Here is a 24858-nt window from a genome sequence, read left to right as displayed (position 1 = left end):
GTTTTCTTTATGTTGAGTTGCAATCCATACTGAAGGCTGTGGTCTCTGATCTTCATTAGTAAGTGCTTCAAGTCTTCTTCACTTTCAGCAAGCAGGTTTGTGTCATCTGCATATCACAGGTTGTTAATGAATCTTCCTCCAATCCCGCTGCTGAATTGTTCTTCATAAAGCCCAGCTTCTTGGACTTTTTGCTTAGCATACAGATTGAATACGTATGGTGAAAGGATACAATTTTGCTGCAAATCCTTCCTGAGTTTAAACCACGCAGTATCCCCTTGTTCTGTTTGAACGACTGCATCTTGGTCTATACAGGTTCCCATGAGTACGATTAAGTGTTCTGGGATTCCCATTCTCCTCAATGCTATCCATAGTTTGTTATGATCCATACAGTCGAATGCCTTTGCGTAGTCAATAAAACACAGGTAAACATCTTTTTATTCTTTGTAAGAGCTCTTTAAAAATCTTCTCTGAATACTACTTATATCTACAACTTCCACACCATTCTTCTCCAATTATTTTTTAATTCCTGAATTATCTGTACCCTGTTTCTACTTCCTCATTCCAATGTTCTCTTAAACTCTCGAGTCATGGTTTTTTGCCCAATAGTGAAAAGAAACTTCTCTTATCGAGGTCAGCAATGACCTTCACATAGTTAAATCCAATTGTCAGTCTTCAGCTTACATCTTAGGTTCTCAGAAGCACCACCCCCGTTGCCCATTTCAATCATTTTTGAAGCGTATTCTTCACTTGGCTTCTACAACAGCACACTCTCCTGATTTTCCCCTTACCTCACTGGACATTCCTTGGATTCCCCTCCTGGCTTTTGACTTCTAAATTTTGGAGCAAGAAGGGTCCCAGTCTTTGACCTCTTTTCTGCTTTACCTACACTCAGTCCCTTGATGATCTTACTCAGTCTTATGGCTTTAAATACCAATTATAAACTGATTACTTTCAAATGTTTCAGCCCAGCTTCTCTTAATGCCAGCCAAGTAGATGCTTCTGCTTCTCCATTTGAATATTTAATTAACACCTCAAATGGACATTTCCAAAAACAAGCATTATTTCTTTTCTCAAATCTTGTCTTCATCCATTTTTTCACATTTTTCAACTGCACTGTCATTTCAGTCATAAGCCCAGGAATCATCCCTGAACTCTCTTTCATGTCACGTATCAATCCACCAGCAAATCCTGTCATCTCTGCCTTTATAATATATTCTTAATTATATTCTGAATCCAATCCCCTTTAGGACCTCCACTTCCTTCACCCTAGTACAAGCCCCATGACGTCTTTCTATTTCAACCTATAGTAAACTTTTACATCTCAGAACCTTGCGGTGACCTAGTCCTGCCTACCTCTCCAACTTCATTTCCCATCACATATTTTCTTGCCCATTATACTTCCTTCACTGTGTACCCTGCTGTTCCTTATACATACTGAGAAAGCCCTTATGTCAGGGCCTTTGTACCTGCTTTTCCCATAGATGTTCTTCCCCAGCTACTCCTACGACTCACTTCCTCACTTTATTCAGATTTTTGGTCAAAAGTCACCTTTTATGAGAGGCTTGTCCTGACCAATTTGTCTAAAATAGCAACTCTTATTACTCCTTATCCTTTTGTCTTTTTCTTTGTCTTCTTAGTACTTTCCAGCATCTTTCTACCCCATTAGAATGTAAATGACATGGAAGCAGGAAGGTGGCTTGAATTCATCACAGCTCTGTGTACTTTAAACAGTGCTTTGGCACATTGAAGTGCTCAATAAATATTTGTAGTATGAACCAATGAGTGCATGTTCGGAACCCAACTGCAAGTTTCTGGTTCAGATGTTCCAGGATGTTCTGGGTTGGATCTTTTAATATAAAATAAATGACTAAATTCTATCTTAATTTATTTCAGGGCTCCAACCATCACTTACACACTGTCCACATTTCAGAGACTGGCTTTATATGAGTGTTACTAAAAGGAGGCTCTAGTATCTGTATCCTTTGCCGATTTGGGATTGTGATACCAGAGATATGAGCCTCTAGAATCCAGACCCAATAGCTCTCGGATGAAACATGTAACAAAGATCATTCTATGTCGTGCAGAAAAGAAACATCTGTACTTTTTTAAGCATGTAAATTGTACAAATTGTTTTCTCTCCCATAACGTAATGGAAAATATCCAAACACCTGTTATACTGATCCAATAAGTGTACCTACATACGATTAGAAAAAGTGAAAACATGGAAAAACGTAGATTTCTTATTTAATTGCATTAAGGGAATACTAAATGCACTGATTTATGTAATCTTATAAGTATTATTTTAAAAGAAAGTAAATAAATGAGATAAAGATATTTTGCTTTAACCACTTTTTTACCTAAAATATTTATTTACTGTAAATTTCGAGAATGAAGACCATGCCATATTTGTCTCCTTCCAGCACACACCGGTGTTCAATAAATGCTTTTGAGTGCAAGAACTACTTAGGAATGTAGCTCAGAAATTCAAATAGAAATTCGGAGCATTCTTCTTAGAGCTTCATTTGCACCAAATCCGTGTTTGTAAAATATTAACATTAGGAAGCAGTTGCTTTGCAAATGTCTTCCTTATATCAAGAAACACTTTAATACCAATAGTTCCTCTAGTCTGAGTACTTGGGTTATAAAAATCAATTTTGCACAGATATTTTCATCAATGTGAATTTAAAAAATCGTCATGGAAGGCAAATTATGAATGACACACTATTCTAGACAGAGAATCGAGGAGTTTTATGATGGGTGGGTTTTTTTTTTTTTAATGATGAGCAGCACTTTGCACCTAGTTTTGGGTTGCAAACAATTTGAGCTCACGGATAAAACAGACAGATTCCAACAAGATGAGGAGTTCATGATGAGGAAGTAAAGTCATCAACACCATGGAGTGAACCTTTGGTCCTCTAAATTACATTTTAGGATTGTTTTATGTTTAAGTTTAATTTAGAAGGAGCATTTGACTCTGGTTTATGTATGTATCATACCATTTCATGTGTCTGAGAAATGTATTGTAAATGTCTACAGCATATTTTAATTTACTTAAGCAGAACACACTGACCTAAATGATAAGCAGGCAGAAATCAGTCTGGAGCTTGCTGCATACAGTCATCCCAGACATGAAGTGATCCGAGATGGTAGAAATTTCTGGGAATTGCTCACATGTGTCTTCCAAGTATGCGTTCAAAAGCATTAGAGGAAAGGTGTACAGCAAATACTAAACACAATTCTGATTAACTGGTAATGTCTAAATCCTCTTCCTTGGGAAAACCTGCTGCAGTTATTGAGCAATTAGAATCATCCTTTTAGGTTGGTTGTTCCATAAGTAGCTGAATGAAAGGGAGTTTCTAAGACCCCCTTCATCACCTTACTGTGAGATTGGTCAAATGTACCCAAACATGTAGTAAAATTTTATGATACCTGGTATGCACCAATATCTTCTGCCCCCTTCCCTCCATGAGGAATCATCTTCTCAATGGCTTTCCCTTCACAGTATTGTGGGTATTTTCAGGTACCTATGCTTGAGCATTTTTAAACTTATTTTTTTTTGAGAGAGTAAAGATCTGTGTTTTCAATTAGAATCAGAGCTGTGCCAGAGATAAGGAAAGGCTTTGGTTTTTAATTTCCCTGAAAACAATTAAAGGTAAATTGTTAACTCAAAAGAATAGGTATGTTGATCCTCCACAATTTCTAATAGCTGGTTCTTTTGATTTGGAAAACATTTTATTTACAGAGGTCCAAGGATCACTCCTTATCATTTGTTCAGTCACTGACAGCTAAACTAACATAGGTTCAGTGACTTTCTCATCAATTTACAAAATCATGTTTTTTATTCACTAAGAGTTTAGATACTGAGGTTGGCTACCATGTGGACTGAAAAACAAACAAACAAACAAGGCACATTTACCTTCTTTCTTTGATAATAATGAAAATGATTAAACATTCTGATATGTAACCTAAGAAATTTAACCCTGTTCTACTCTCCTAATCTGCCCAGGAATTGTCTGTTTATTTATTTATTTTTCTTTATTGATTTTATACCTTAAGGGAAACTTACCAAAATTACAGACATATCTCTAGTACCCTCGGACAGAAATGAAGGTCATTTTTAAGAAGAAGCCAGTCTCAAATGAAAACACGGCATTCTACATGGTCACGTTCATATTGCGCAGTATTTACCCATGCTGAGAAAACAGGTCACTCTTCATTTCTTGTTTATTCCCCGGTATAATCAGACCACACTTCAGGTTTTTTGTTTTTTTCACCAAGCATTAAAATGACATCATGTGAGATGCTTCAGAGCTACTGCCAGCGCATGAAACCCAAGACAACGAGCAACACAATAACCATCGTCAACAGGCAAACTCCCACAACGTCTGGGTTTGGATTTGTTTTATGTTAAGAGAAGCAGATTTCCTCTGGTGTTTAATAACTCATAACAGAAATCACAATATATTGACTCAGAATTGACCTACACAGTCAAAAGAAGCCAAAGTTTGCCCCATTTGCCCTCTTGTTCCACCAACATTTTGAAAATAAAGGAGAAGAAAATGAAAATGAAAAAGAGAGTGAGAAAAAACAGAAATTATTCAAAGGTTCCAAATCCTTATTAAATGTTACTGAGATTGCATTTTATCCATCCGGCTGACTGGCTTTAACTAGTTTTCACCACTAAGACCTTGTAAAGAAACTGAACATACATGCTCTTGCCTCCTAGGATTGACCTAGGTGACGTGTGAATGTATGTGTGCATGTCTGTGTGCTTTGAACCCATTTTATAAATACCAACACATAACAATTTTTATCGTTGGTAAGAGTCTTTGGAATCCAATCATGCAGAAAATACAGGCAGGGGCAAGTTAGGTCTCATTACAAGACGAACATGGCAAGGTGAACAGTTTAAATGCTAGTAAAGGGTTGGGAGGTTTTGTTACCATTAGACTATACTGGCCATTCGTCCCACATAATCAAAAGTTAGATAGGTAGGAGTCCATATAGAAACAGAAGGCTTCCACTTCAGCTTGACTGACCAAGTAAATGAGTCAAGATGAACCATTTTCACAAGCTCCAAAAGAAATAATGAAATTTTATATTTTGATCACCAGAAAAATAATGAATATAACTATTTACATTGTAACTTTTGTTTGTTTGTTTTTACAGAAAGGTGTTTCCCTGCTTGGTTTAATGATATGTGTGGAAAACGTTGGACTCCCACAGTTAAAATGTGGGTAGGGGACTGTGAGTGGGAAGTGGGTTTCCTTTTCAGGCCCAGTGTGTCTGGGATAAATTTTCCTGGGGATAATTCTCCTCCTCTCTCTGAGCCATAGAATACATATTTTTCAGCAAATCCAGTTACCATTTTTCACAGAGTTTAATGCTTTTAAGATTTAAATTGTCATATGTTAAGAGAATTAAATAGGAATAGATTTTGAATAATTTGGATTTTGCAATGGATATTTAAAATTTTTAAAGTCTGTTTTGCTTCTTGTTTTGGGTTTTTTTTTTTTTAATTTCCTCCTGAAAGGTCACAAAAGGATTTATGTATTTCAGTCTACTCTATTTGTTCTACTTGTCAAAGCCTATTTTCTGACTTACCAGTCAGATGCTATCAGTATCCTTGGATAACATTTTCCCGATAATGGTAACAGAGAAAAGCTGTCCAGCCCCTTGGCTCTCAGTAAAATAGCCTACTCCAACTGGTGGGAATTGACCAGGCCCTGGTTCAACTGTGGGGTACATGTCTACAAAGCTCAGTCATCAGATTCTTGAAGATGCAAGATTATTATGTTTTTATTTCATAAGCAGAAAATTTAAACTACAAGAAAAGGTAGTTTCCAAGACCCCTTTCTTCTCATTACGAACTTGGTCAAAAATATTCAAACATTTGGTAAACTTTTATGGTACCTGGTATGGACCAATATCTCCCTTTAAGAAAGGCCAATGTATCCCTTCTTAAAAATGAATACACTGCCCCACAAAACAGATATAAACAGCAAAGACACAGCTGAAGTGGCGGTGGTTTTGCCAAATCCTCACAACAACTGAATTCTTTCTGCACATGGACACACAGTCATCTCTCCTACAAAATACTATAAAACATTTCATTAGAAGTTGCTGCTAAACCAATACCCCTATAAGAACTGATGAAAGCTTAGGTTCCTTGGATGCCAAGTTTACATTCCAAAATGAACCCCAACCACAGACATGACCTTCACTTTTTCCAGGAATATTGTCCAGGTGACTTGACATTTCCTGCCTCAAAGATAAAAGAGTCCTTTGGAAGTAACAGGTGACTATGTAGGAAATCATCGTTTTCTTATGAAAAGGAGACTCAGTGCAGAACATAATATATTCTGTGAATTCTATAATAAGATAATCATCTCCTGCAGATATTACAACAAAGTGAACATGAAGGACTAGCAGGCTTTGGAAGTGGTGGTCCTCTTTTTTTGTTGTCCCGTCATCTGTCTTGCTTTGATAACCAAATAAAATTAGTCCTACAAGCAATCAAGAGGCCAAACCCTTCGCTCTATTTCTATATGACATTTCAACCTGAGTGATTTGTTCCATTTTTTTCTTGTCCGTAAGAGAAATCTAGCTAAAGGTAATCAGCTATCCAGAGCCACACAACAGGACAGATAAGACAGGTAGAGCTTCGGGAAGGAAGCAATCACAGGGGAGGGGTGTCTAGTTCTTGCCTGGTTTAATCTAAGTGAAAGAAAGTCACTACTTCTGCAGACATCAGAGATAGTCGAACTGCCAAGCACGTCTCAGATGCTGGCTGGAGATTTCTTTTATCTTTTGATGTCATCTTGAGGCTGATGAAATTCCCCTTGTGACTCTCTTCGTAACAGCTGCCTGCTGTCTGCACTTAATCCCACGAGAGGGAAGTGGAGAGGTCACTGATATATTAAGAGTACAGAAAAAGGAGTTAAAGCAAAGAATAAGGGATGCACCAAAGTTAAAAAAAAAAAAAAGGAGGTACAGCAGAAAGAAAAACGAGACAGTGCCTGTGAATAATGAGGCATTTTTAAAATCAGGTTTTCTAGAATATTAACCAAAAAGAGTTGGTAGCAAGATAAAGAAACTGGGCCACTTTTATTACAGGGGTCAAGCTGCATAATCTAACGTTTGCCTCTCCACTTTAAGCCAATCACCCCTTTTAATGGATCAATCCCATAAGTGGCAGTATCCTCATATGGTGATGGAAGGGGTGGTTGAGGTTCCCAATGGACTCTATTGCTTGAAAAGAGAGAAAGCTTCCCTATGGTATTTAAGGCAGTTTTCAGAGCATTCTTGTTTGCTCTGTTTTTGACGGGATTCCACTTGTCAGTCATATCACACTCATTAACCATCCATTTCATGCATTTCTCTTCTTCAAGCGAAATATCACCACGTTAGTGAGCACCAAAATGGTCAAAGTGCAAGTAACTGTGATGAATACTTCACGAAAGTGAATAAGAAGGGAAGCCTGTAGCTGGTGCCTATTATTGCTGTGAAGGCACCCTGGTATTTCCTTGTATATAACCGAGATGTTTCACAGTACCTCTGTAAGTGCTCGGGAAAGCACTTTCATTTATTTTTACATAAATTCAGATGATTTTGCTAAACATGGACAGTAATGCTTCATGGCTTTTAAGACAAACTCATATTGCTAAAGCTATTTAGTAGCAGTAACTTACTGGCAGAATTATTGCTGTCACATTTACTGCTATTACACAACTCAGATTATCAGCCCTTGATTGGTCAAAGTTATGAAAGTAAATGAGTAAATATGAAACATCAGCCATATTAAGGAGTCAGGGAAACCACTGAGGGATAATAATGTCTGTGGAGATGTTCACCAATGTGAACCTAAGGATCACCCTGTGCTTCTTGGGGAGTTTATTTTAATCAGTTTATTCATTTTTATTCCAGAAGAGGAAAATAATATTTCTTCTCAGAATAAAATCTTGGTAGGGTAGACCCTGGGATGCAACACACTCATGAAAACAAAACCCACCACCTGAAGGTAGTCTAGCTAGGCTCATTTCTGTTAAGGAAATCACATGGAGGCAATTTCACTCTGTCCCAGGGAGGGATTCTTATGACCAAATATATACATGAGAACCCTGCTTCACCACCTGCCACCTTTTCCAGTAGCCTCCTATTGTGACATGTAATTTGGAAGTGACAAATGATGTCTACTCGAAAATATGGATGTCAGTGTCATCTAATATCTGGGCAATAATCTCCTTTAGTTCTTAGTCCACACTGCAACACTACTCTCTAGTTTCTTCTACCTGTTCGCTGTCAGAGAAAAGACCCTCAGCTTTTAGTCACACCTTCCTTCTACAGGTCAAACCATTTCGTACCTGAAAGCTATGATCCTCCCCTCCCCCCGCCCACTCTCCATAATCATCACATATGTTCTTTCTACAAATTGGTATACAGGTGCCATTTAATCAGTTCAAATTTGGAAGCTACATCTTCAAGGGTCCGAAAGAGCTCACATCCCCCCATCGTTTCCCCCTTTACATGTTTTCTTGTAAGACATACAGCTTAATCAATTAACAAACTAAACAGCTTATATACTGGCAATATTACAGATGGGTCTATGTCAGAGTAATAGATCAACATGAAACGGACCACGTGGTACCCCAGTGCATGGTGTCTCGGTACAGCCCTGAGGACACTGACAGCAGCATCTCTAAGGAAGCAGTGCTGTATGAATACAGACACGTGCAGATCTGTATCTACGTCCATCTGACGAGGCCAAAAGGAGCAGGTAGATGCAAGACAGAGACACACACATGCTGGATGGGGCCATTGCACCCTTGTCATGCCATTTGAGAGGGCGGTTACAGGTTACTGGTTTTGCAGCCATTAAATTTACACTTTATGAAAAAGGTTTCTCTAATTGTGTTTGATTTGCTTTCTGTAGTAAGCATCGTTGGAGAAAGACCAAAGCAAGAGCAACTAGAAGTTAAATATACATTTGAGCTTAGCTGCAATACAGAACTCTGGAGAAGAAGCAGGCTAAAAGATTTGTTTTGATTTTAGGCTTTGATTCTCTCCATTGCCATTTTCTTGTCATTGCATGTCTACATTTGTGTGTGTGCATGTGTGTCTGCATGTGTGCGTGCATGTGTGTGTGTGTGTGTGTGTGTTCCATCGCATCATCTCCTGAAGAACGCTGGGTTTCGCAGGCAGGCGGCTAGTCACCTGCAACAACCCAGGGGTCCTGCCGAGGCTTCCAGGCTGCTGTCAGTGTCAGACGCCAGGGTCTGGTCGGTGGACATGGAGGAGATGTCGTTGACGGATGAGGATGGAGGGAGACTCTCACTGCTGTTCACTGCTGCACCTGTGCTAAGAAAATGAAGACCAACATGACTAAATCTGGAACTACACCAAACTAAATGTCACTCAAGATGCAGCAATGGACAAACACAAAAAAGAAACATCTAATTCGTCATTCATAAGACAAACGTGCAAAGGAAAACTAATACGAACTGGCCACTACATTAGAGATGTAAATAAAAACCTAACAGGGCAGACTCTCTGGTCACAAGTGATTCACAGTTTAGGCAACGGTTATCAAATCTGGCTCTACATAAGAAATCACCTGTAATGCTTTTCAAAAATGTCAACAATAGTTCCCCCATCTCCAATATTGTGACATAATTGCCCTTTGAGGGGTAGCCAAGGTGCTTGTGTTTTTTAAAAGCTCTCCACAGAGTATATAGACAAAAGTTGAAAGCCACTGATTCGTGGAAAAGGCAACTAGGTATTTGGAGTCTCTGGGTGGTGCAAATGGTTAACATACTTAGCTGCTAACTGAAAGGTTGGAGGTTCAAGTTCACCCAGAGGTACCTTGGAAGAAGAGCCTAGCAATCTACTTCTAAAAAAATCAGCCATTGAAAGTCCTTTGGAGCACAGTTCTACTGTGACACATATGGGGTCACCACGATTTGGAGTCGACTTGATGACAACTGGTTATGGAAAAGGCAGATGAGCAAAGCCCCTTTATGTAACAGTTTCTGTCCCTGGATTATCAGACTGATGCGAGGAACTTTTAAAACAAACACATGCAAGGGTCCTATTTCAGAAATATGGGCTAGGAAAACACAGAAAACTCAATTACTTGGGGAGTACTCCCTGGTGGCACAGTGGTTAAGTTTGGCTGCTAACCAAAAGATTGGCAGTTCAAATCCACCAGCTGCTCCTTGGAAACCCCATAGGGCAGTTCTGCTCTGTCCTACAGGGTTGCTATGAGTCGAAATTGACTTGATGGTAAGGGTTTTTTTTACTTCTCTGTAGAAAGGAAGGTGTGTTAAGTAAATATTATTACATAATCATTAATATGATATGAAACTTAAAACCCATATTGAAAAGTCAAATAGGACTTGTGAAGAAAGTTATCATAGACCAAGATAGGACTAGGAGAAGCCAGAGCTCATGTTTTGATGTGTGTTTAGTTTCCAGCCAACTTGCTTACTTGGGCATCCATTACTAAAAACTTTGAATTATTAACTTAGACTAATTTGAAACAAACATACAAAAAAATCCTTTTATTTATCTGTTATGCAGGAATATAAAGATTTTGAAACTCTTAGAAGAAACTTGCTCAGGCTAGTCACTCAGCCAATGCTTGATGAGTTATAGTATCTTTGAGGACAACAAAGAGCCAAACACATTGTAAAATATAATTAAACCATAGCACTCTGAAGACAGTCAATTTACTTTTTATCTTTATATGTAAGCAGTCTGTGTGGTAGAAGGCATACTTTGTGAAATATTGCACTATTTAAAGTAATCTGTAACATAATCACCTACTGAAATAAGAAATGAGGAATTCTCACTAAAATCATCTCTTACTTGGGAAGATGTAGAACACAGGATATATTTGGTGAAAAATAAGAAATCCAAGGTAAGTTACAATGGTGTTATCACATAGACTTAATAAATCAGAAAAAAAAAAATCTAATGAAGGTTAATTCAAATCTTTTTGGCTCGGGGGCAGACATTTCTCACCTGTGGAAGCAATGTGATGAAAATGTGACAGCATCTGGCGACAACCCAAGCACTTAAACTAGGAGAGAGTACATGTACCCTATGTGCATTTTACATTTTTATTTATTATACAAGTATTTATATAAGCTATGGGGAATGTGAAAAAACACAGGGAGAGAGAGATAGCAATATGTACTAAATGTCACAGTTAAGAACTGTTAAACTTTTGGTATATTTCTTTCCACTCTTTTTGCTACGAAGTTTCCATAGTTGTGATCATTGTATTCCTTTCTATACCGATATTTTCATATCCAGAAAAACTTAGGCATTTTTCATGTTCTTTAAATGATTAAAATTATCAATACCCCCTCACCCTTAAAAGGCTCTAGGTTTTAAAGCTTTCTTGTTAACATCTTCCTATAAATAATTACTTGCATTATGAGAACAATGTCTAATGTAAGATCAATTTATTCCAACTTTACTTAATTATGGAAACCCTGGTGGCGTAGTGGTTAAGTGCTACGGCTGCTAACCAAAGGGTTGGCAGTTTGAATCTGCCAGGTGCTCCTTGGAAACTCTGTGGGGCAGTTCTACTCTGTCCTATAGGGTCACTATGAGTTGGAATCGACTTGACGGTACTGGGTTTTTCTTTTTTACTTAATTATATCCCTTATTGCTATGGTAAAAGAGCTAGTTAAATTCTTCTTGTGATAAGATTTCATACACTAGACAGCAACCCTTGATTCTTTTACATAGCCACATGCCCCACTTTTTTTATCCCTAATTTTGGATTAAATTATATTAATAACCTCCATGTTCTCTCATAAATTTTGGTGTCTAATGATTTAGCATCACTACGATGGACTTCTCAGAACCCTCTTCAATTTTTCTACATTCTTATTAAACCAAGGAGATTAAAACTGGACACAGGACTCTAATAAAAAGTCAATCAATTGTGGGCCTGACAAAGTGAGATTGCTTTTCTCTTACTGTCCATTTGTCTCTTGGATGATATATTCCAGTACTATGGATGGCTTTCAAATCACTGACAAATGATTGAGCATCTTTGTATATATCTGAGCACATAAAAAGATGCTCGATCACTAGTCAGCAGGGAAATGTAAGTCAAGACCACAATGAGATACCAGTACACATCCATTAGGATGGCTATAAACAAACAAACAAAAAACCAGGTGATTACATATGTTGCTTAGGATTTGCAGAAATTGGTATAGCTGTCTGGAGAAATGTTTATTCAGATATTTTGTCCATGTTTTATTTGGGTTATTTTTCTCTTTATTGTTGAGTTGTAAGAGTTCTTTCTACATTCTGGATACAAGTTTCTTATCATACACATGGTTTGCAAATATTTTCTTATAAGTTGTCTTTTCACTTTCTTGGTGGTGGTCTTTGAAACACAGACTTTTTAATTTTGATGAAGTCAGATTTATCTAATTTGTCTTTGTCACTTGTGATTTTAGTGTCATCTAGAATAATAACCAATTCCTAACTCAAGATCATGAAGAGTTACTCCTATGTTTTATTCTAAGAGTTTTTATCATTTTAGCTCTTACATTTAGGTTGATGATCAATTTCAAGTTAATTTTTGTACGTGGTATGAGGTAGAGGTACAACTTCATTCTTTTGCAAATAGGAATCTGGCTGTCCCCACACCACTTGTTAAAAAGACTCTCCTTTCTCCATAGAATTGTCTGGATACCCTTGTCAAAAATCAATTAACTGTATATTTGAGGATTTATTCCCGGACTCTCAATTCTATTCCATTGATCTAGAGGTGCATCTTGATGCAAGTGCCACAAGTCTTAAATACTGTTGTTTTCTAGTAATTTTTCAAGTCAGGGAGTATGAGTCCTCCATTTTTTTCTTTTTCAAGATTATTTTGACTATTCTGTGTCTTTATTTTCCATGTAAATGTCAGAATCAGCTTGTCGATTTCTTCAGAAACAGGCATCTGAGATTTTTATGGGGATTCTGTTTAATCTGTAGATTTATTTGGGCAGTATTGTCATCTTGACAGTAAGTCCTCCAGTCCCTGGACAATGGAATGTCTTTCCCTTCATTTAGGCCTTCTTTAATGTCTTTCAACAATATTTTGTAGTTTTCAGAGTATAAGGTTTACACATTTTTGTTAAATTTATTCCTAAGTATTTTATTTTTTTTGATTACTTTTGTAAATAGAATTGTTTTATTAATTTTATTTTGGGGTTTTTTGTTGCCTGTATATAGAAATTCAACTGATTTATTGACTAGGAAGTCTCACTGTCAGTGGATGGGAAACTACATAGATCAACTCATGATATATACATCTTGTGAGTATTAGAATTCGTCAAAATGCCAGTGGAAAAAAATATTTTTGCTATCCTGCTATATTGAAATTATGCCAAAATAACCAGTTTGACGCTTTAGAAATAAAATTTTGGCATAATGCACACACACAGACACAATTTTAAAGTATCCGTACATACTGGCCCTGGTCTTCTCTGGAGATAGGCCTTTTCTCCTTTCAGGGCTTGGGTTGATTACGTAAATAAAGATGCTCTTATTGCCACAGTCCAGTGTCAGGCAAGGATTCGAACAAAGGTGCCCTTAGCTGAGATAAGGCTTAGCTGAGATGATGATGGGAACACAATTTGGTGTTTACAAAGAAACACAAACCCACAACAATGGCTGCTGGAGAAGGCGCACAAAGAACACTGAGGAAATTTCCCTTAGCAACACACAAATTTACGTCTGTATATAATAGTGAATTACAGCATGCGAAAGCCAGAGTTGCTTTTAATGAACTCTTTATAAACAGAAGGACCTATGCTGCAGGTTCTGCTTATAAAATATACAGCACTCCTACTGCATTTATTTTAATAATCAGCATACTTTCTGCACTTTCCTTGAATATTTTAAGTGATGTGTCTTACAAATAAGTCCCTTATTATATACAGTCTTGTTGTCTGCCTCATGTTTATGTTTCCCTTATGTCTTTTTACATTTCATTATACTTATTTCTCCTGTCTTCCATAAAATCTACTGTTGAGCACAGAATAACAAATATTCAACAAATATTTATTATCCTTTATGTTTACTCTTGTAGGTAGGTTCTGTGAGAGAAAGCACATTTCTCCCTACCATGAAACTGGTGAAACAGCTGAACTATTTTTGGCAAAGGGAAACTATATTGTTGTAGTTTTCTTTCTTCTCTGTTTGTTCAGCATCTGGCCTTCTGTAATCCCTGTCCTCTACGTTGGAATAGCCCTGCCTCTATTTTATCAATATTAAATACAACTTATGATTGCTTAAAGTTCAGGTCCCATAGAAAGTATTTATCGACTGTCTTTCTAGGGTTTCACACACTATTGTTCCTGATTTTTTTACAGAATAAATTCATTCAATATTGGAATTTAGGAGCAGCCCTCTCTCCCAGTGATTCCTCTGTAAAATTCCTATTACATGTGTGCGTTGGATGTGAAGGGTTTCTCTCTAAATAGTGCTATGGTGGAAGAATGAGGTGCACCATCTCATGGTATGCTGGAACTGGTTTGTAACGGCTTGTGAGAACCAATTATCAGCATCTTTTTCCAACTCTGTATTCAGTGATGTGACATTCACAGCTTGAAATTGGTCACAGTGAGAATATCTGTTGTTGGGTTGTTTTTGGGTGCCATCGAGTTGGTGCAATTCATAGCAACCTTAGGCATCACAGAATGAAACACTGCCCGGTCCTGTGCCATTCTCACAATTGTTTCTATGCTTGAGCCCATTGTTGCAGCCACTCTGTCAATCCATATCATTGAGGGTCTTCCTGTTTATTGCTGGCCTTCTACTTTACTAAGCGTGATGTTCTTCTCCAGGGACTGGTCCCTCCTGATAACATGCCCAAAGTACGTGAGACAAAGTCTCACCATCCTCATTTTTAAGGAGCACTGACTGTATTTCTACCAAGACAGACTTGTTCATTCTTTTGGCAGTCCACAGTATATCCAAAATTCTTTGCTGAAGAATAGATCAAGGGGCAATTGAGAATATTTATACCACAGAAATTAGCAAACAGTACTTATCAGTTGTGTGTATGTGTGTGTGTTTTCTGTTTGAAGAGACAGCTGTTAAACATTTAGCAGCCCATCGCTGTTACATGAAAAATCTTTGATTCTGTAGGAGTCCCTCTATTGCACTATGATAAATGCTTCCCAGCCTGCAGCCTCTTCTGTTTTTACTGGTTCGTCTTTCTAGTCTATTTTCATGTAGGCAGTAAGGCTTTGTAAACCATAAAACCAAACACAAATAGAAGGGACAAGGCATGAGGCTTGGCTTTTAGTTGTTAATTTACTGTCAAGAATTTGCAAAAATCTATTAAACAAAATTGGACTGAATGGAATCCAACTGTAATGTGCACTTGCCCAGGGTATCATGGCAGTGTGGTAAATATTCCTTCCTTCTATATTCCTTCAAAGAAACCAGTAGATGCACATATTTCTTTTAAAAAATGTTTTGCCATCAATATAGCATTGCAAATTTTGGTCAGTTAAAATGACACTGAGAGTTACTGAAAATGCTCATAGGGCTGCAAATGAGAAATACTAGCTACTTTCGCCTTTACCTGAAAAGAAACAGGTTTCATGGAAAGTAACTTATACGCAAATGAGAATTTCTCAGCTTGAAGTAATCTAACCAAAAAGGATATTCCTTGTTCCAGGTATAGGGGGTGGAGGCTGTTGTTCTGGTTTGTTGTTGTTCTGTTTTTTTGAAGGAACTTATTTTACTTACAGATATATGTATACAGGGGTGTGTGTGTGTACACCCAAAGCACTGAAAGAAACACTAGAATGAAAAAACATCATGAGGTATACTCCCTTCTCTATCAACATGATCTTCAGTCATATCTTGTTTGGGCTTCAGTGTTCTGTTTCTTTGTGTTTAATGAAATTATTGGATTAAATCAGTGACTCTGAGAAGGACACGCCCCCATAGTGGGGAATGAGGGTGGGTGGATATATATTTAAAACACTTGGAGAGCTTTATCTTCAATTTAGAAATTTTGAAAACCCTCTGCCCATCCTGATGTTAAGCATCCGTATCTTACTAACTCATTGTTACTTACGGGAGTCTTATTTCTGAGGTGGAAAGAGGGTGGTGAACAGAATGAGAGTTTCTGGATTTAGATGACCTCCTATATTTATTCTAGCTCAAACATTCTGTAACAAATGCTTTTAGAAGAAAATTAATTTCTATTCATAGACTGCTATTCCCTTAGAAGTCTTTGCAAATTAATTCAGAAAGCAGGCAGCTATGCTAGCCTTGAAAATAAATCACTATGCAAGTGAAATTAGATAGCAAAGGGGAGTACAATCATCGATTTAGAAGTGTATCAAAAGTTGAGATTTATTTCTTATTGATATACAATTCCATCAATAAATTTTAAACCTATATATTATCCTGCAAATGCACATTTAGCTTCCTATTTACATTTTTAAACAATCACTGAAACATGAGTTTTGTTATTAGAATCATTGTCACTGAGAAGCTGCATTAACTTACTCCCTTGCTGCTGGGTTCCCAGTGTTGCCAGAATTAAATATTAAGACAGTCTATGTTGTAATATTATGTTCCTTCTTTCTTGATGTTTACAAAACAAAATACAAGCAAACACTAATGAGAAAAGATGACTGTAATGAAGAATGCCAAAAGCTGCTTTTCAGAAGTTTTCTTAAAATTGCTTTCACTTTCCAGCATAGCTGACCACATATACATACACACACATAAAGTGATGTGCTAGCAAAAATTTAACAATTGGCTGTCCAGGGGAAAAATGCCCTGATTTGTAGGGTCCGTCACTTTCTCTGTTGTAAATACTCCCTCCACAGATGATTTGAAGCCATTGACATGAGGTCAGTGAATCTGCACTCAAGAAAAGATGGACACGATTGATCTTGTGAGCAAGTAGAATTGGCTCCAGCACACGGCTGTCTTATAGTCTCTGCACTTTGGTCATACTATACATACAGATGTTACATACAAACATATTGTACATAAATATGTAAGGTAATATATGATGACAGGTGCCATTGAGTCTGTCCTGACTCATAGTGATCCTATGCACAACAGAATGAAACACTGCCCGGTCCTGCGCCATCCTCACAATCATTTAAGCCCATTGTTGCAGACAGCATGTCAATCCATTTTAAGACTTTAAAGAGGTCTTTTGCAGCAGATTTGGTCAGTGCAATGCATTGTTTGATTTCTTGACTGCTGCGTCCATGGGTGTAGATTGTAGATCCAAGTAAAACGAAGTCCTTGACAACTCCAATCTTTTCTCCTTTTGTCATGTTTATTAGTCCAGCTGTGAGGATTTTTGTTTTCTTTATGTTGAGGTGCAATCCATACTGAAAGTTGTAGTCTTTGATCTTCATCAGTAAGTGCTTCAAGTCCTCTTTACTTTCTGCAAGCAAAATTATGTCATCTTTGTGTCACAAGTTGTTAATAAGTCTTCCTCCCATCGTGTCACCACATTTTTCTTCATATAGTCTGACTTCTCAAATTATTTGCTCAGCATACAGATTGAATAAGTATGGTGAAAGGTACAACCTTTCCTAACTTTAAACCACCCAGTATTCCTTTGTTCTGTTTGAACAACTGCCTCGTAGTCTACGCACAGGTTCCTCATGAGCACAATGAAGTGTTCTAGAATTCCCATTGTTCACAATGTTATCCATAATTTGTTATAATCCAGACAGTCGAATGTCTGTGCATAGTCAATAAAACACAGGTAAACATCTTTCTGGTATTCTCTGCTTTCAGTCAGGATCCATCTGACACCAGCAATGATATCCCTGGTTCCATGTCATCTTCTGAATCCGGCCTGAACTTCTGGAAGTTCCCTAACAATGTACTGCTGCAACTGCTTTTGAACGATCTTCAGCAAAATTTTACTTGTGGGTGATATTAATGGTCTTGTTTGATAATTTCCATATTCTGTTCGATCACTTTTCTTTAGAAAGGGCACAAATATATATCTCTTTCAGTTGGTTGGTCAGTAAGCTATCTTTCAAATTCTTCGCATAGATGAGTGAGCACCTCCTGCACTGCATCCCTTTCTTGAAACATCTCAATTGGTATTCTGCCACTTCCTGGAGTCTTGTTTTTTGTCATTCCCTTCAGTGCAGCTTGGACTTTTTCCTTTGGTACCATTAGTTCTTGATCATAGGCTACCTCCTGATTGGTTGAACATTGACCAATTCTTTTTATAATTTCTTAAAATTAAACCATGAATATTTTCTTCTAAAATCATGTGCTGAAATATTGAATCCACAGACATTTTAACTATAAACTTAGTTAAACCAAACAACTAAAGGTTAGGATGCACAGGGTTAGAATGGTTAAAAAACAATTTAGCCTTCACACATACAAGCCAAGGCTAAGTGACATATTTTAAAATTAATCTTTGACACATTAAATAGGTCTGCAAAAAAAAAAAATCATAAGTATACATTTCCCCAGATAGATGAATCAAATAGCCATCTTAAGGTATCCAACTTTTATCTTAAGCATGAGTAAACATCAATAGCAATAATTCATATACCCGATGAATTGTTCATTTACCTCCACAGAGATTAATAGGGTAAGTAAGAATTTAGTGGCATAAGAACATACTGAATTGCATACTGTATTAAAGCCATGTTCTTCTTCTTCAATTCTGTCTTTGGCAGTGTCACCAAGAAACATGCCTGATTAGCAATAATCAAATCAATAAATATTCATCAAGCTATTATTATGTGGGTAGAGCACACAGTGCTTAAGCACTATAAGGTTTACAAAAAATAAATACATATAGTCCTTCCTGTCAATGAACTTACAATCAGTGACAGTTAATAAGACAGGAGGCCCACTGTTTAAAATGCAGAAACTAGTAGGACCCTTAGGAAGAAGAGATCCTATTCTACTTGGAAGACATGATAAGTCTCTTGGGATGAGGTGATATTTGATAGAAGACTACTTTAGAATAGGCAGCATTCCAAAACGAGTGGACCGGTCAAGAAAAAAAAAAAAAGTAATACAGCACCTTAGAAGGGATGTGATATAAAAGGAGGTGAGGATAAAAAACAACAACAACTCGGGGCATATTATGGATAGCGATCACTGTCAGAAAGAACCTACTTTGCTTAAATTGATAAGGGATACAAAGCTACTGGGCAGCTCTGATGAATCAAATTCTTGACCAGACCTATGATTTTGAAAGCTGAATTTAGGTAGAGACTGAAGTCAGGGAGATCAGTTCAGGAAAACCCCAATCATAGTGGTGGTAATGAAAAGGAAGAGGAGGAATTGATGGAAGACAGCCAAAGAGCAAATAACATAAATGTGGACTAAAAGATCAATCTGGGTTTTCAGGCTAGGGGTTTGAGAAAAGAGATCTGCCATTAACACAAATGGGAAACCTGCTTCTGGAATGGGGAATCTAAATTGAGCCAGTGTGTTTTATTTTAAACAAATTGAATCCGAATTGGCAGAAATCTCATACCTCCTGGCCCAAAATCAAAGTTTCTCTAAAACTAGGTTATATCCATCATTGAATAATTTAGTGGGGTGGATTCCTTTTTCTGGCCCATCCAAAAACAATGAACTGCTATGTGAATTAGTCTTTAGCTTAATTCACCTTAAATTTATTTCTTGCATCTTAAAAGGATTTACTTAGTCAAGACTTTGGCCAACCTAGTCACAGCATGCATGGATTGGAAATTTCAATAACCTTATATACTACGGATTATAAAAACCTGTGATTAGAGCCAAAAAGCAAAAACAAACAAAAAAAGTGCTGTGCAACCTTTTTAATGATATGGTTGAGCATTTTCTAAAAAGCCCATCTGAGGATGATTTGACTTTTTTGTGGAACATGACTTTGCTTGACTTAACTGATTAGGCCCCAGATGTTTTTCAACCTTTTAAAATTGGAGAAAATGGATTAAAAGTTAGGTTTTTTTTTGTTTTCTACTGGGTAGAAAAGACAACCACATAGGTAGGTTTGGTTGACCAGCAGGACATTTACAAGCTTTGTATCTAATTTAATTATCTTATTTCTGTTTTCTTTTCTTTTTTTTTTTGCAGACTCTTTAAATCCCATTAGTCATATCTTCACTGACTGGCCTCCATCATTCTGAAGTTTCCCTCATTAATTAAGTTAAAAGAAACTTCTCTATGTACTCATTGACTTTTACGATTTTAATGATTAAAGAATTAAGATAAGATACGAACTTTGTTCCTTTCCAGAATAATTAAACCTTGCTTCATATGGCAGGTGATGCACCCCATCTGCTTAATGATTAATTGATCTTCCTCGTACCATTCCCAGGCCCATTATGACTTCCCTTAGAGGTAGGGTTTGTACAAAATGAATTATAGGAACAAGAAGATTTTCGTACAAGTATAAAAGTATTGAAAAGAGAAATTTGTGGATATTGTATTATCCCCGATTAGCTACTGTAGAGATGAGAATGAGAGAGAAAATAAGCAAAATATGGGGAAAGAAAACAAGCAGAAGTTTTAACTGGACAAATTCCTAACCTCTCAGCTTCTAGTCAAAAGGTAGGCAGTTCGAACCCACCAGCTCCTCCTTGGAAACCCTATAGGACAGTTCTAATCTGTCCTATAGGGTCGCTATGAGTAACACTTATTTAGTGGGCACGAGGGCCTATGGCTCTCATTTTTTGACAAGGAAAGGTTACCCTTTAACCAGCCCATTTTAATGTTTCTTTAGGATTCATTACTATCTTAAAATAACTTCTGAAAGAATTTTTATGCTAGGTCATTATTATGGATTGAAAATATGCATTATAAGTCTGCTCCTTGGAAACTCTATGGGGCAGTTCTACTCTGTCCTGACACAATCTCTTTTGAGATACAAAAACAGCAGATTAGGCATTGAGAAACAAGCAGAGATGAGACAAGATAGATGCCACACCACATGAAGATCACCAAGGAACCAAGGATAAAGGACCTTCCCACAGAGCTGCCAGAGAAAGAAAGCCTTCCCCTACAGCCAGCACCCTGAATCTGGATTTCTAACCTTCTAAACTGTGAGAAAATAAATGTATGTTTATTAAAGCCGTCCACTTTCAGTATTTCTGTTGTAGCTGTGCTAGATAACTAAGACAGTCAAAATCTTCATAATCAGAATGCATGCCACACTAAAGATCAAAGGGAATAAAACAAAAATCATTATTGGGAAACAGTCACGCGATATTTGTGCCTGTGCTCTGTAAGCAATGTTATTGGCTTTCTTCTCAAAGGCCAAGAAAAGTACACAAGTACTGGTTTATTGTTCATTCACTGAGAGTGAGTACCTGAAGGAGAAGGCTGTCCTTTTACTACACCATTTTTCGTCTTTTCTTCTGAATTCATTACTTCCTTGTAGATTAGTTCTGTAAAATAGAGGCATCAGTGGTATAAAAAGCACGTTTGTCCTTACTCCACAAGGAAATTTGTTAGTTAATGATAAAAAATAACATTTTGATAGTGTTGAGTAAATTAAAAACCAAGTGTTAGTCTTTTTCTCTTCTTCATTTCTTTGCAATTAGCTTGGAGCCTGGCCCAAAGTAGGTGATCAATAAAGCAGTTAAGTAAGTATGCATGAAAGAATGAAGACAACACAGTGTAATTGTGCTCTGAATTATTTGGGGAGTTCTGATGCAGTCCTACTTTGTCTCTTAAGGACTTTTAACGGCTCAGGTTTTGAAGATGCATTTTTCTTTCATACTCTTAAGAGATGCATATATTCCCATGACGTCAAACTGTTACCAAACCTCACAGTTTTCCACCTCTTACTTCGTCTTCTTTCCAGACTCTTTCCAGTCTTGGATTTGTACATCTAAATTTGCTCAAACCCCAACATACTAAAAAATGTATTTTATTTGTTCTGAAATTGACATGTCTTTTTGGCTTTCTCATGGCTAGATTTAAACTCGAGTGTTTTTAGTTCTTTTTCCTTTACCTCCTTTAGATAAATAATCATTCAGCTCTACATTCTCACTTTGCAATTGCTCATGATTTACGTAATTATCCTTTGCAGGTAGTTCTTTCTCCATTTCCTCACACATTAGTCCACATCTTCGTCAAGCAAGCGATGGTAATATCATATCACTTACCTACTCATAAATCCCTAAGAGTGCTCTCCTGGCCCTATTTAGATAAAATCAAGATTTTTCTGTCTATCATTCAGTATCTTTTTGTTGAACTACTACTTATTAGGGCTCATTTTTTTTTTCAAATTCTCCAACATGACCCCTTGGCCCATGGAATTGCTTTATTTTCTTTATAACACTCTTTGGTTATTGCTATCCTTTGTTTTCCTCTTATGCCCCCTCCCCCGCAAATTTAATTTTTTTTCTTCTACTAATTTACATTTATTAATTCCTTCAAGGTAGCTCTAAAGTTCCTTTCCCTTGGATCCCACACTTATGCTCCTTCTCATTTTGGCCTGATAATTTATTATGATCCGTATTTGTTTCTCTTATTTTTATAGTTGTTACAGCATTTTACAGTTGTTCATAAGTTTGACTTGTCTGTCTGCTTTTTTCACCTTCATTGTAGTCCTGAACATAAGATATGTGTTTGGAAAACTTTCATTGAAAAAACAAATGAATTAATGTATTTATTCATTCTTTGCTTACTTTAAAGAGAAAATAAGCCACTTAGGTACATGTTTTCTATTTAGATGCTCAAGTTCTATAAAGCCAATAAATGAGTGCATGTATTAAGCATCTTTTATTTTCTAATGTCTAAAACCATCTCAGATACAATTTTAATTTTATCCATTTTATACGATAATTTTATGTACAAACATGGAAAGTTTAACTATGAAATTTTCAATTATCTTGAAGCTTGCCCTTGCCTATGACAAATATTTTGACAAGCAGTACAATTTTAAAAGGTTTGATAATTATTTCCTTTCACCCTTGATCAAATGCAATATTGCTATTAATATGAAAAGATAGATGAAGTTTTAGAAGCTTTGACATTTGTCTAAGATGACAGCAATTAGAAAATCATCTGTTAGTATATTGGCTTAAAGAAAAAACCTTGAGGATTCTTTCTTCATTTTAATAGAGCAAAAAGTATAACTTAAGCAGTAAAGTTACCTTTCCATTCTTCAATGGTGTGTTCTCTTTCATCCAACTGTTTGTCATATATCTGAGGCGGAGGCTGCAAAATAAAACCAAACAATGAACATTGTATAAGAATACTACATAAATTATAAAGAAATTAAAATTTCCCCACAACTTAGTAAAGAGCTATTTATATTTCAATATCTGCTGCTGATGAAATAAGGCAACAGAACCCAAATCCTGAGGGCTCACTTTCAGACATCTTCTGATTCAGAACCCACACCTAATCAACTTAAACAGCTGATCTTTAAAAAGCAAACAAGATCCTTGATTAGAAGGACCCAGAGCTGCTACTTACGCCATTCATTTCCCCTATAATAGAACAGTACTTGAATTCTCTCAGACTGATAAGAATTTGTTCCAATTTTACACGAGTCTTTAATACCTCTGAATAGGCCATAGTACTAATTCTCAATCCAAAGTAATACTTAGATCAAATCAACCTTTTATTTTTCTTGATGCATTATAAACATCTTTACATATAGCTGTGAGCTATATATTTAAATCCTCCCCCTCTCAGGAAGGAGAAGCTACCAGTTGTCTGTACATGTAAAGGAGGGTCACCTGGAAGCCCTTGAGTGGCCCCGTGGTTAGCCTTTCTCTGGGAGAAATAATGTAACAAGGCCCTTGGTCTGATTTATTGAGCCAACATCCCTGTTTGTATGCAGAATTCAGAGATGGAAAAGGACATATTTACACAAACCTAGGCGCCTTATAGGAAGGAGGATCTCAAACGGACACTTTCACCTCTTCTTCTGAAGAAATCTATTGTTATGGCCTAGGGTAATCCAACTCAGGCCAAGTGACATGGAAAGAGAACTGAGCAAACCTGAACTACTGTCCTACCCTGTGACCCATGGGAACACAGGAACGCTGATCATATAAAGGTGAAGGCATTGGGATGATCAGGCACTGCACCTAGGACCCAACTAAGGCATGACTTTCCACCCCAAACTATGAAGGACACCCAAATTATAGAAGCATTATTATTCACTGACTGAATCAATAAAACAAAGGTATTTTCTGAAAATTTATGAAACTGTCTAAGTAAGCTAATACAAGTCCAAACTCAGGTTATGTAAAGACACTTTGCCAAGCGGCAGGTTTCCTGCTTTGCCTCTGTCTGAGCATGTGTAATGCTGTGGTTAGGTCCCCATCTAATTGGGCCTTGTCCAGGACCCCTGCAGGAGACAATGTGATCAAGCTCTCAGCGTCCCCCCACACCCCCAGAGCACTGTGTGTTGCTGGCATCTCTTTCTTCTGCTAACAATAGACCCAGCTCAGGATCCTGCATAGCGGGCTTCTAGAGGCAGTAGATTTTTCCATTCAAGTTTCTAAATTGAACATGGTTCAGGAGTACAGTTTCTGCCAAGTTTATAAATGCCATTTTCTCTTTGCAGCAAGGCTATTTTGAGGGAGGTTTCCCTTGGAGCTTTGAAATACAGCTGCTGCTGATGTATAAAACACGGAGTACACAGACTCTAACCGCAAACAAACTACAAAGGGAGAAAGCAAAATGCTGAATCCAAACTTTTTCCTTTTAATAAACCAAAAGGACTGCTTTAAACATATTTTCATTTTAGTTATGGTTGAAAGAGCTCTGAAAATGGACAGTATGTTTATTTTACTTTTCAAAGAGCATTTGCCACCTATAGTAGAAGGGAACATTCACTTAAAGTTGTCTTCTACC

The 24858-nt window shown here is 37.0% G+C and overlaps 2 protein-coding genes across 4 annotated transcripts in view; one reads left to right on the top strand and one right to left on the bottom strand.

Annotated features, from left to right (window-relative positions):
- The window catches only part of PTPN13 (protein tyrosine phosphatase non-receptor type 13), a 1019774-nt gene that overhangs the window by 57216 nt on the left and 937700 nt on the right, over positions 1 to 24858 (top strand). The window lies entirely within an intron of this gene.
- MAPK10 (mitogen-activated protein kinase 10) overlaps positions 8446 to 24858 on the bottom strand; it is a 375739-nt gene continuing 359326 nt past the window's right edge. For all 3 annotated transcript variants that reach the window (XM_049885817.1, XM_049885815.1, XM_049885816.1), the window contains 3 exons: positions 23142 to 23205; positions 21348 to 21425; positions 8446 to 9352 (listed from right to left, as the gene is read on the bottom strand). In XM_049885817.1, coding sequence (XP_049741774.1) covers positions 9210 to 9352; positions 21348 to 21425; positions 23142 to 23205 — 285 coding nt within the window. In that variant the 3' untranslated portion in view covers positions 8446 to 9209. The remainder of the gene's footprint in view (positions 9353 to 21347; positions 21426 to 23141; positions 23206 to 24858) is intronic.

This window comes from Elephas maximus, chromosome 5 (assembly GCF_024166365.1).
Source record: "Elephas maximus indicus isolate mEleMax1 chromosome 5, mEleMax1 primary haplotype, whole genome shotgun sequence".
Taxonomy (NCBI): Eukaryota; Metazoa; Chordata; class Mammalia; order Proboscidea; family Elephantidae; genus Elephas; species Elephas maximus.
Note: the sequence above shows the minus strand (reverse complement) of the source record. Positions and strands in the feature narration are given on the sequence as shown.